Raw genomic sequence first — 13,029 nt, 5'->3', positions numbered from 1 at the left:
GGGCCCCCAGGCAGTAGGGCCCACCGGTAGTTTCCCCTGTACCCCTGTGGGCCAGTCCAGCCCTGTATTCATATGCTGGTATAGGACCAGGACTATAAACAAAAGCTTGTATACAGTTGCCAACTATCAGTTCCAGTTATTATAACAGGGCCCTAGAAATCTGTGAGCTGTTGGTAATGGAATGGGGTGGTAACAATTCTATTAAACTGTACTTACTAACAGCAATGGTGCAATATCTGGCAAAAACGTAATTTGTGCAACCCTTCCATTAGAGACTAGAGTAGCACTTCCTTTTTCTGCCTCTACTGTATCTGACCTTGCCTCAATTCAGTATTCTACTTAATACTTTCAGCTGTACTCTGATGGATCTTGGCTCTAGGTGATAACTATAAGGTAGGGGTGGGCAACAGGCGGCCCGCGGGCTGGATGTGGCCCGCGGACCGATCCTGCCTGGCTTGCTGTGCCCCACCAGAGTGCAATGACAAGAGGCCCGACAGGCCGCTAGTCATTGCACTGCTCTCAGACGCGGCGCCGCTGAGGAAATCCCGGTCACGTCACAGGGTCAGCTGACCGGGATTTCCTCTATCGTGCGCTGGACGTCACTGGGGTCGGCGCTGGGCGGGCACTGCAGTGGGGACTCGGAGCAGAAGCGGCCAGTGGGAGCACTGCGGAGGCCAGTGGGGAGAAGAAACGGCGGCCAGCGGGGAGAAGAAGCGGCGGCCAGCGGGGAGAAGAAGCGGCGGCCAGCGGGGAGAAGAAGCGGCGGCCAGTGAGGAGAAGCGGCGGCGGCAGCAGCAGCGCGGATCATCAGACAGCGGGGATCGTCTGCCACTGACAAATAGGTAAACCCCCTGTCCTGGATAAAGCTAAAGCTGCCATATAAGTTCAGGGGAGGGGAGTTAAAAACGGTTATATAGGTTTAGGGGAGGGTGGGGAAAGGGGGGTAGGGACTGTCTGCCGTAATGTGTAAAAACGGGGGCCCTGTCTGCCGTAATGTATAAAAACGGGGGCGCTGTCTGCCGTAATGTATAAAAACGGGGGCGCTGTCTGCTGTAATGTGTAAAAACGGGGGCCCTGTCTGCCGTAATGTGTAAAAACGGGGGCGCTGTCTGCCGTAATGTATAAAAACGGGGGTGCTGTCTGCCGTAATGTATAAAAACGGGGGCGCTGTCTGCCGTAATGTGTAAAAACGGGGGCGCTGTCTGCTGTAATGTGTAAAAACGGGGGGTGCTGTCTGCCGTAATTATAAAAATGGGGGTGCTGTCTGTCGTAATCTGTAAAAAGGGGACGCTGTCTGTCGTAATGTGTAAAAAGGGGGACGCTGTCTGCCGTAATGTGTAAAAAGGGCACGCTGTCTGCCGTAATGTGTAAAAAGGGATCTCTTTTTGAGTATTTTGTGTGTGGCCCTCGAATATTCGCTGGAAGTGTTAAGCGGCCCCCCAGCTGAAATAATTGCCCACCCCTGCTATAAGGCATACTTGCCTACTCTCCCGAAATGGCCAGGAGGCTCCCGAAATCGTGTGACCCTTCTTACCCCATGGAAGGGCAGGCAAGTCTCCCAATTTTTCAGGCCCCCCCTGCCCGGGCGCCTACTTAGTGAGTAAAGTGGGCGGTCCAGGTAGTCGATGATGCGATTAGGCATTACAGGGTGGGGGCGTGGCTTAAATGAGACGATATGGTAACCATACCCCCGTTCCACCTCCGCCTCGTTCCATCTCCGCCTTGACCCCTCTGCTCATCATACATCTAGCAGAGGGGTCTCGTACATCTAGCCTCAATATGCCATGCACCGCAAGATGCTTGGTGTGGGTGAGCTGGCACTTCCAGTGCAACTCTACTAATGTTGGGTGTATTATTGCACACAAGCAGGCTTTGCCGATTAATAAATGTGGAATGCCTATATCATGTGAGCGACTGTGACTGTATCTACATACGACGTGCTAGCAGTCTCACACAGATTATAGGCATGCTGCATATCATTTTAATCAGCAGCATCTTATTTGCATAGTGATGCGTATAATACGCATTTTCGGAAAGGGGGAAACACAAAAAGACACCCGGCATTAGTAAAGGCGCTCGCGGCTAGGCGGGACTAGCGGGGCTGTTTAAGCTGACTGAAGCAGCGATGAAGGAGGACACATCTGTAAGCATCTAGAATAAGGATAAACAAAAGATAAATGGGATGTTATTGGATTTACCGGATCCTGGCGTGCGTACTCAATCTTATTCCTAATTCTGACCTTGGACTAGCTGGCCGATTCACATTTTAAAGCAGCAGTGATGCTTAAGGTCAACTTACTATCTATCCTCAACTTGCTATCTATTCATCCTGTCGATTGTCACCGTTGTAGAAACTGCTATTACCTATCTGTTAAACCACAATTATATATAAACGCAGAAGAGATGCATCGTGGGACTTGCACCTTGTCACCTTAGTGGCCCATTCATTTGGGAAGATTCTGTAATGGCGGCCAATCACTTTTTTCAACCTACTAGATTATCAGTTGCGATTTTTCACTAGTGTCTGGGATGATCTATAACCATTTATTACTGCACTTTTGTAGGGGGTTTTCAGAATTATAATGCATCAATAAACATTAGCAAGACAATATGGAACCAGTTTGAGATTTTAGGTAGGTGGAGGAAATGGGGCTCCTTTTCTGTTCACTGCCTTAAGATACAGCATGTATTACATACCCTCCAACATGACCCGCCCCACTAGGTACAAAATGCTCTGTTTCTGGACTTCCCTCTTAATTTATTATTGCCATCACCTGTGAAGAAACAGCTTTCTTATCATTTAACTAGTTCAACACAGGTGATGGAAATCATAAATTAAGAGGGAAGTCCAGGAACAGAGCATTTTGTACCTAGTGGGGCGGGTCATGTTGGAGGGTCTGTTATTATGTTCCCAACACAAAGCTGAAGTAATGCTAAATTAATTTACATCTTGCCACATTAGCTGTTGTTCTGTTGCTTGTCGTACTCGTAGATACTCTCCACCCACACAAGCTGGCTAATGGAAGTCATGCCATAGTTCTTATTACCACTATCATGATAAATGGGGCCTGCCCAGTAATCTCAGCCTGCATTAGTTTCCGACTGTGCAAGTAAGAGGGAATAGTAACATAGTAACATAGTAAATGAGATTGAAAAAAAGACAAGTTGTCCATCGAGTTCAACCTTTATTTTTGATCCTATACTATTCTCCTTATAACCATAGATTTACCCATGATGACAGCTAGAACATATAGTTTTTCTAAAATACATTTATTTTAGATACTAGAACCCTGGATATCTTTTTCAGTTAGAAATTTGTCTAACCCATTTTTTTATTTATTGACGAGTCCGCCATTACTACCGTCTCTGGCAGAGAGTTCCAGATCCTTACTGCCCTTACTGTGAAGAACCCTCTCCTTCGCTGGGTATGAAATTTTCTCTCCTCTAACCTCAGAGGGTGTCCGCGTGTCTGTCAATAAATAGATCTCCTGTTAGCTCCATGTATTGTCCCTTTATATATTTATAAATATTTATAAAGTCTCCTCTTAGATGCCTTTTTTCAAGTGTAAATATATATAATCTAGTAAATCTTTCTTCATAATCCAGTGCCTCTAACCCCTTTATCAATATTGTAGCTCACCTCTGAACCCTTTCAAGTTGTAAGATATCTTTTTTATAGTGTTGTACACAGGGCCGGTGCAAGATATCTCTGCACCCTAGCAAAGCTTCAACCTGGTGCCCCCTAACCTGCAACCCTCCTGCAGGAGGTGCTTCAGGGCTATGAGGAGCCGCCACAAGGTCGCCCCTCAGGAGCCATAGTTACATCCGTCCCCTATGTGCCTTCACGTGACTTGATGTTACACGTGTTGGCACAGCGGAAGCCCTGAGGCACTATGTGGTACAGCCTGATAGTGGTGGCTGCACCTGATTAGACCAGCAGCAGCAGGCAGCACAGTGTAGAAAGAGAAGGCCGCATACAGAGACATCCTTCAGTTTTTTGCTAGATGAATTCAGTGGCACCCCCAGGCAACCGCCTAAAGCTGCCTAATGGTAGAGCTGGCCCTGGTTGTACACAGAATTCAAGATGGGGCCGTACCAATGATTTATATAATGGTGGGATTACACTCTCATCCCTTGTCTCAATTCCCCGTTTTATGCATGCTAATACCTTATTTGCCTTTGTTGCTGCAGTTTGACATTGGTTACTGGTGTTAAATTTATTATCAATGAGCACCCCTAAATTGTTTAGTTCATATGTTTGTAAATCCAGTCATAAGGACACAGACATGTGAGTTCACTGCTGTGCTGTTTATTCCATCACTAACTCCAGGCACACTGCACCACCCACTTCCCAGCATCCCCCTGGTCCCAGGGACCATCACTGAAGATTCAGGCTTACACATATTAGTAAGGGAGTGTCTACAAATATTAAGCATTCTAATACACTAACATCACATCCTCTTTTCTTTAAAGATAAGCCCTGTACGCTTCAATGCAACAATTAACAACGTCATATTAAGAACATCATCTAACACGTTTCAATTAGTCTCTCAGGTCTGCGTATTTCCCTTTTGGTTCTTTCATACACAGTCTGTGTTTCATCGACCATGTTGGACCTTTCTAGAATCATGGTTTGTTCACCATTATGAGGATCATCATACATGTCAGATGAAGGGTATTCTTCAGTCATGTTGTCTTCATTATGGTTAGGTTGAGATCTTAAATCCACCCGATTTCTTCTTACTTCCGTTCCACGCTCTGTACGTATAGTATAAGATCTTGGTGCTACTTGTGCTTGCACAATACCTTTCTGCACCCAAATACCGTTCTCGTGATCTCTGAGACGTACTTGGTCACCCGATTTTAGATCAGATAAGCTTTTTGCTCTCCTGTCATGGAACAGTTTTTGTTTCGCCTGTTGACGTTCCTTACTCAGTCTGACCAACGCTGAGTTATGTGTATTAAGCAGTTCATCATGTATTGGGAGATTTGCTCTAATCCTCCTTCCCATCAACATTTGTGCAGGAGAAAGTCCATTCCGTAAAGGTGTACTGCGGTAGATTAAAAGACTTTTGTAGAAATCTTCTTTACCTTCTTGAGCTTTTTTCATGAGACTCTTTACAGTTTTTACTGAACTTTCCACCAACACATTTGAGCGTAGATAGTGGGGACTTGACGTAGTATGGACAAATTCCCACTCATCAGCAAATTGTCTAAATTCAGCACTGGAAAACTGAGGACCATTGTCAGTGAACACTTCCATAGGAACACCATGCCTTGCAAAGATTGACTTCATGCAATTGATTACGGCTTTTCTAGTAGTTGTATGTAGTGTCTTCACCTCAGGGTAGTTAGAGTAATAATCAGTCACGACAATGTACGTTTTCCCATTACAATCAAACAAATCTGCGCCAACTTTCTGGTACGGTCTCTCTGGCACTGCGTGAGGACTCAGTGGCTCGATTGGTTGTTTCGGTCCATACGTAAGACATAATTCACATGTAGCTGTAGTCTGTGCTATGTCTCGGTTCATTCTTGGCCAATACATAACTTCACGCGCTCTCCGCTTACATTTTTCTTCTCCTAAGTGGCCTTCATGTATCTTGCACAGCATCATTTTTCTTAGTCGTGCAGGTATTACAAACCTATTGCCTTTGTAAATAATACCATCGACAACTGTAAGGTCACTGCGGTACATCCAATATGTCACGTCTGGCAGGGTTTGAGGATCCGGCAGCTGAGATTTGCCCGAGGAGGTAGCAGGCTATGAATGAACCAGATGAGGGGGCTGGATATAGTTCCTTCGCATGGGACACGGAGCAATGAAGAACGTAGGCGGGGTTTGAGAGTCAATGGAAAGTATTTATTATGTACAGGGCTGAGGTAGGGAACTGAGGCTGAAGCACAATGGTTAAAGACATGGCTGGAGGTGAAGAACTGCGGACTGTGATTTGAAAGACGAGACTGTAGATGATGAACTGTGGAACTGTGGATGGTAGTTGAAAACGTGGCTGGAGACAAGGACTGTGGACTGTGGTAAACGAGGCTTGAAGATATAATCTGCAGGCTGTGGTCAGTGGTACAAAGGCGTGGCTGGTGAAGGAGATCTGTGGAGTGTGGCTTGAAAGACGAGGCAGAAGACCCGGGGCCGACTGTGCCCAAAGAGTCTTACTGGACTGGGTTTTCCAGGAGCGCTTCCACAGGCAGTAGCAGGCAAGAAACGGCAGGGCTGCAGCAGCAACAGAGAACCGACCAAGCAGGATCAGGAGGAACCAAGATACAGCAGGAATCTTGGGAGCACAGGCTGAAGCACCTACAACAGGGTTGTAACTTGAAGCACTGGCATCCCTGTCCTAAACAAGCCCCCTTTTATAGGGAGAGCTTCCCCTGGATTGGCTGGAAGAAACAGGAAACAGGAACTATGCTTAAAACTTGGTCTCCAACATGGCGGCGCCCAGTAATGCAGACCTTTTTGCAAAGCCACATTGCTGACTGCCCCTGGTCTCCAAGCAACGGTTCAGCAAGAGCGACCCGCTGTAGCGGCGTCCCGCCGCCACGAGCGGACCCCCTCACCTCCGCTACTGCTGCCCACGGATCCGGCGCAGCAGCCCACCTCCGCCGCTGCCCGCACAACGCCAAGGAAGCCAGCCCCGCGGCCCCAGCGTACCGGTAAGACTCCGGACGCTGACACAATAATCATGGATAGACAGCGGGCACGCATGTTTTTCTGCTGGCCAACCTTTCAGAATGATATCTTTCAACACTTTCATTGTGTCATCTGTCTCAGTTTCTTTCCTAATCTGTTCTTGTCTTGCAAGAGACACTGGTAGGGAAGCTACGATCAAATTAACATAGGCTTCTATCTCTTCATCCATCAGACTTTTGGAACCTTCACTTTTGTCCACAGCACGAGAAAGTGTATCAGCAATGTACATGTATTTGCCGGGACAGTACAGCAAGTGTACATCATATTTCTGTAGTCTGATAAGCATTCGTTGAATTCTCATGGGACAGTCATGTAATGATTTAGTCATGATAGCTACCAATGGCTTTTGGTCAGTTTCCACTGTAAATGTTTGACCATACACAAACGGATGAAATCGCTCACATGCATATGTGATCGCTAGAAGTTCTTTTTCTATCTGAGCATACCTTGTTTCAGCACTTGTTAGTGCTCTTGATACATAGATTACTGGTTGCCATGTATCCTCATGTTCTTGTAACAGCACTGAGCCTAGGCCAAATTGCGAAGCATCTGCTGAAATTCTTATTCTTTTCGCAGGATCAAAGAATTTTAGCACTGGTTGCTCTGTAATGATCTGTTTCAAGTTTTGCCAACTTTCTTCTTGTTCATGTGACCACATCCACTCGTTATCTTTGTCCAACAACCATCTAAGAGAGGCTGTTCGTTCAGAGAGTTGAGAAATAAACTTTCCTAAGTAAGTAATCATTCCTAGGAATCTTCTGACGTCGTCTTTGTTGTTAGGACGTTCCATGTTCACTATGGCTGATATTTTCCTTGGGTCTGGTTTTACACCTTGATCCGAGACCACGTCGCCCATAAAGGTAAGTGTATTCAACGCCAAATTCACATTTGTCCTTGTTTAGCTTTAGATTCATTTTCTTGACAAGTTCCATTACTTGTCTCAATCTAGAATCATGTTCTTCCTTTGTAGATCCCCAGACAATAATGTCATCCATCATTGTTTCAACACCTGGAATATGTTAAAAAATCAAGTGTATCTTTTTGTGATATACTTCTGGAGCAGACAATATTCCATATGGTAGTCGAAGAAATCTGTATCGACCTTCTAGTGTATTAAATGTACAAAGCTTTGAGCTGGCCTCATCTAGCTTCATTTGCCAGAATCCTGAAGATGCGTCCAATTTACTGAACCATTTTGCTCCTGCAAATTGCGACAGGATTTCATCTCTGGTTGGTAGTTTGAAATGTTCTCGTTTAATAGATTTGTTTAAATCTCTGGGGTCTAGACATATTCTGAGTTGTCCATTTTTCTTTTCAACAATTACTAAGGATCTTACCCATTCAGTAGGCTCATCAACTTTCTGTATCACACCCAAGGCTCCCATGCAATTTAACTCTTGTTTCAGTTTTTCTCTCAGCGCAAATGGCACTTTTCTACAGGGGTGTATCACTGAAGAAACTTGCGTGTCTATATTTATTTTATGCTCTCCAGGCAAACAACCTAGACCTTCAAACAAGTCTCTGTATTCTGTAAACATTGATTTGCAGTCATCTTCTACTTGTGATGTCACCATAAAAACTTTCTTTAGCAAGCATAGTATCTCACAGGAACGTAATCCTAGAATCGGTTGCACATTTTTATCCACAATCAGTAGAGATGTTTTAAACTGTTGTCCCTTATATTTCAGTGTCACTAAGCATGTACCTTTCACAGGAATTTTCTCCCCAGTGTACCCTGTAGCTTTCACTTTGGCTGGATGAATTTTAGGTTTTACTCTAAAAGTCTTATAGTCTTGAAACAATATTAAATTCACCTGCGCGCCAGTATCAAGCTTAAAGGGAATGACAATCTCATTCACAGTTAAAGGGACAATCCATTCTTTCTTATCTGCACTGCAAAGTTCAATGCAATCCACAAAGAATTCCTCTGTTTAATGGCATGCACTTTGGTTTCACTTTTAATTTTACAGCATTTGGCAAAGTGATTAAGTCTACCACATTTCATGCAGGTTTTACCATAAGCCGGGCACATTTTAGGATTGTGAACATTTTCACATCTACTACACATTTCCTTATTAGACTGTGGCTTAGACTGCTTCATTCTTGAGAATGGAGGTTTGCTTGGCTCTGTTTTCTGCACTACATGTACATCAGCTTCCTTGTGTAACGTTTTGGCTTGAAATCTAGTTATTTCTGCAGATCTACACATAGTCACTGCCTTGTCTAGTGTTAGGTCTTGCTCTCTCAGCAGTCTCTCTCTGAGTCCATTATCAGGTATTCCGCAGACAATACGATCTCTAATTAGTGAATCCTTTAAATCATCAAACTCACAGGTTTTACTGAGTGATTGCAGCTCTGTAACATACTGATCAAATCCATCTACAGACTTCTGATCACATGTGAAAAACTTATATCTTTCATATGTCACATTTATTGCTTGGCACAAAGTAATCTTCAAACTTTTGCATTATAGAAGATAGCACCATATTCTGCCCCTCAGGAAACTGAAAACTATTATAAATGTCCAGCACATCCTCTCCTATCACATGGAGGAAAATGGATGCCTTAGTTTTGTCAGCCTCTGTATCAGCTCCACATGCAGCAAGATATATATTAAACCTTTGCTTAAATCTTTTCCAGTTTTCAGACAAGTTACCAGACATCAGCATGCCTGTTGGAGGAGCCAGTTTATCCATGGTTACTCACTGTTTGAATAGAGGAGCACACGGCAGGCTTTGCAGACACTGAGTATCACAGCTTTACAGACTGCTGCAGGATTCTTTCACACTCTGAGAGCACTAGCAGTCCAAGTTAAACTTCTTCTGACACCATGTTTAGTTCATATGTTTGTAAATCCAGTCATAAGGACACAGAGACATGTGAGTTCACTGCTGTGCTGTTTATTCCATCACCAACTCCAGGCACACTGCACACTGCACCACCCACTTCCCAGCATCCCCCTGGTCCCAGGGACCATCACTGAAGATTCAGGCTTACACATATTAGTAAGGGAGTGTCTACAAATATTAAGCATTCTAATACACTAACATCACATAAATCTTTTTCTGATACCGTCTCTCCTAAATTCTCCCCAGGTCTTTTCCAGAAGTAAGTGTAATGGTGTTGTGTATCTTGTGTATTGTTCCGTGTTCAGTGTAAGAACTGTTTCTCCCAATGGTTGGTGGATTGTGATGAGGTTTTCTAGGCAAATGTGCAGCATGTTTACCAGAATGTGAGGAAATCAACAACTAAATGTATCTGTTTATTTTAGGCAATTGGACAAGTGGTTTCTGAATTCTCTGTCCCTAAAGAAAAAGTTTTCGCTGATCTGCAGAGTAAGTAAAATAGCGTAGAGCTAGAGAAGAAACCCCTGCAAAGGTTACTCATTAACGCTCAGCCGCTCTAAAGCTGCCCATTGACCAAAAGATTTATCTTCCAATCTGGCTGGTTGGAACGGAAATCTGGTAATGTATGGGAGCAAATGACATTGATGGGAGCAAATGACAGTTGACCATTTCAAATGGTTACCTGTCATCTGCTCCCATTCATTACCAGATTTTCGTTCCAACCAGCCAGATTGGAAGATAAATGTTTAGGTGTAAGGTGCTGATGTGCTTTCTGCCCTGGACTCCTCGCGTTTATCAGCATCTTCCTCCACTGCCCCTGCTGGTTACAGTCAGTTGCCAAGGGCCCAAGACCCTTGTTGAATAAGGACAAGTCTGGAGTAAATGGAGGGTATGATGGGCTTATGGTGGCATGGTGTGGTCAGGTAAAAAGCAGGTGGTGTTAGATGGCCATATTCTGCATTTTCTAACACAACCATCCATTTCACACGTACTGTATTATCTTTCGTTCCCGTAGTATGCTGCTCATTGCTGGCTCCATATGTTATGCTTTACACGGAATCACTTTACCGGCCAATTCAGAGCCTGACAGTTGGCACACAGGTCACCCAACCTCAACCCGACTCACCTTATACAGTTCACAGCAAAAGTCCTGTGACTGTGACTCACTGTACAGCATGCCACCATGCAGTATACCCATATTCAGCCCAATAGTAAGTAATACAGGTACAATACTGTAGTGTGCTGTGAGATGCACTGCAGTATTCTAAACAATGTGAAATGCAAACTTCCCTGCACACGCTGCATCTTTCCCTGCTTATGCTGCATCTTTCCTTGCACACGCTGCATCTTTCCCTGCACATGCTGCATCTTTCCTTGCACACGCTGCATCTTTGCCTGTACACGCTGCATCTTTCCCTGTACACACTGCATCTTTCCCTGCACACGCTGCATCTTTCTTTGCACGAGCTGCATCTTTCCCTGCAAGCTGTGGTAGAACTCTAAGCATATGGGGGGTAATTCTGAGTTAATCGCAGCAGGAACTTTGTTAGCAGTTGGGCAAAACCATGTGCACTGCAGGGGAGGCAGATATAACATGTGCAGAGAGAGTTAGATTTGGGTGTGGTGTGTTCAATCTGCAATTTAAATTGCAGTGTAAAAATAAAGCAGCCAGTATTTATCCTGCACAGAAACAAAATAACCTACCCAAATCTAACTCTCTCTGCACATGTTATATCTGCCACACCTGCAGTGCACATGGTTTTGCCCAACTGCTAACAAAGTTCCTGCTGCGATCAACTCAGAATTACCCCCATGGCACAAATCCAGGCACAGCGTCATTGTTATGCTGCGTCACTGAAATCACACTATCACACTGTGTGCAGGTGATGGGTACACCTAAAGCATAGCTACATCACCAGCATGGGGGGCACTGTTTCATAATGGGAACTAGGGTTTCTGTGTGGCATAATGTGAACTGGGGCACTATAGTGTGGCGCTCAGGGTATTTCCAAATTATACTACTTCACAAAGTCACCAGCGTATCATATTGACAATTTTATTGGCCCTGATAAGATATTGCCTTGACACCCTACAAACATTAAACCAGCCCTGGGAACCTTCATACAACTAGAGAACCATCAGTACAGATAATATAATAACACACAAAGAGCGTTATAGCTGTGTAAACCTCTGTAAATGACATTTCTATTAATGGGGTATACTGTTTGTTGCTTATAATTCTTGATTATCCATCACTTTGGGTGATGTATAGATGAGTGTGATACTAGTGACTGACAGTCGGGATGCTTGAGGTCACATGACCAACAGTGGCATCCCAACAGGAGACTGTGTAATTAATTTACCCCTCCCTGCCCCCTACCCTAACCTCCCTGGGGTGGCGGCTAGGGCTAAGAAACTAGGGGGTGCCGGCTGCGGCTAATCCTAGGGGGTGGCAGCTGGAACTTAGAACACAGGGGGTGGTGGCTACAACTAACACCCCCCTGTAGTGCCTAACCATAACCCCCCCCCCCTCGCTGTCCTAACCCTCACCCCAATACTTACCATCAGGATTCCGAGTGGTGTCGGGATTCCGGCGGAAGGCATCAACAGCGCCAGGATGCCAACCACATCCCATATAGATATTTAAAAAAAATATGTCTCAGATATGCTTGGGGTATGCAAGTGACTACGTGGTCAGGTTCCTAAAATTGCCAGTCTGGGTGCAGTCCACATGTTGTGTTAGAAAAATGCGGAAAATGCATTTTAATTTCTGTCAAAAAGTAGAGTACATCAAGCAATGTCATTCACATCTCATGCCGAAGGCTGCTAAGTGATGCCGGCAAACGAATTCTTCCCAGATGAAGGGCAGATTTTTTTCCATTCCCCCAAGTTTATTGTTCAAGTGTTCATTTGAAGCCAGCACTTGAATTAGGCTCTTAAAGAATTCTGCAAGGTTCTAACAGCTTTGGGCTTTGTCTGTACAGAACAATTATGTTGTTTCAATAGATGGAATCACCATCCACAACTGTTCTGCGTATCTCCAAGACCAATACAGCAATTAGCAATTTGTAACAAAGAGCCCAGTATCTGATCTGCATTCTTCACTTTCAAGCCGCCAGCAAGTTGCAGAAACAAAGAGAATAATATGTGGGGTCTGATTATACATTTCTCTCTGTGTCTTCCCAGGCTTCAGTACAGTCATTAATCAAACTGTGAATGCTAAACTTAATGATGAGATCCGACCTCTCCTAGAAGCGGGGCTCCAGACAGCAAGAGGTAGGTACACCATAGGCCCAACTCAATTAGCCGTGAACTATGTAGAGCAGATAAAAGTAGTGGCTGCAACATTTTGATATTCAAATATAAATTGGAATGGGTGTTAATGTGGCTTTTAGCTCACACCTATTTGAGTATGTCAAATGTAGGAATATATCCTTATTTATAAGACTCGCCTCTAGTCTCCAAACCTTTAAATGT

The 13,029-nt window shown here is 44.5% G+C and overlaps 1 protein-coding gene across 1 annotated transcript in view; it reads left to right on the top strand.

The window, feature by feature from the left end:
* Window positions 1-13,029, top strand: part of PROM2 (prominin 2) — a 222,474-nt gene that overhangs the window by 74,574 nt on the left and 134,871 nt on the right. The window contains exons 5-6 of the mRNA XM_063932047.1: window positions 9,978-10,041; window positions 12,739-12,828. Coding sequence (XP_063788117.1) covers window positions 9,978-10,041; window positions 12,739-12,828 — 154 coding nt within the window. The remainder of the gene's footprint in view (window positions 1-9,977; window positions 10,042-12,738; window positions 12,829-13,029) is intronic.

Source organism: Pseudophryne corroboree, chromosome 6 (genome assembly GCF_028390025.1).
Source record: "Pseudophryne corroboree isolate aPseCor3 chromosome 6, aPseCor3.hap2, whole genome shotgun sequence".
In the NCBI taxonomy this organism is placed as follows: Eukaryota; Metazoa; Chordata; class Amphibia; order Anura; family Myobatrachidae; genus Pseudophryne; species Pseudophryne corroboree.
Note: the sequence above shows the minus strand (reverse complement) of the source record. Positions and strands in the feature narration are given on the sequence as shown.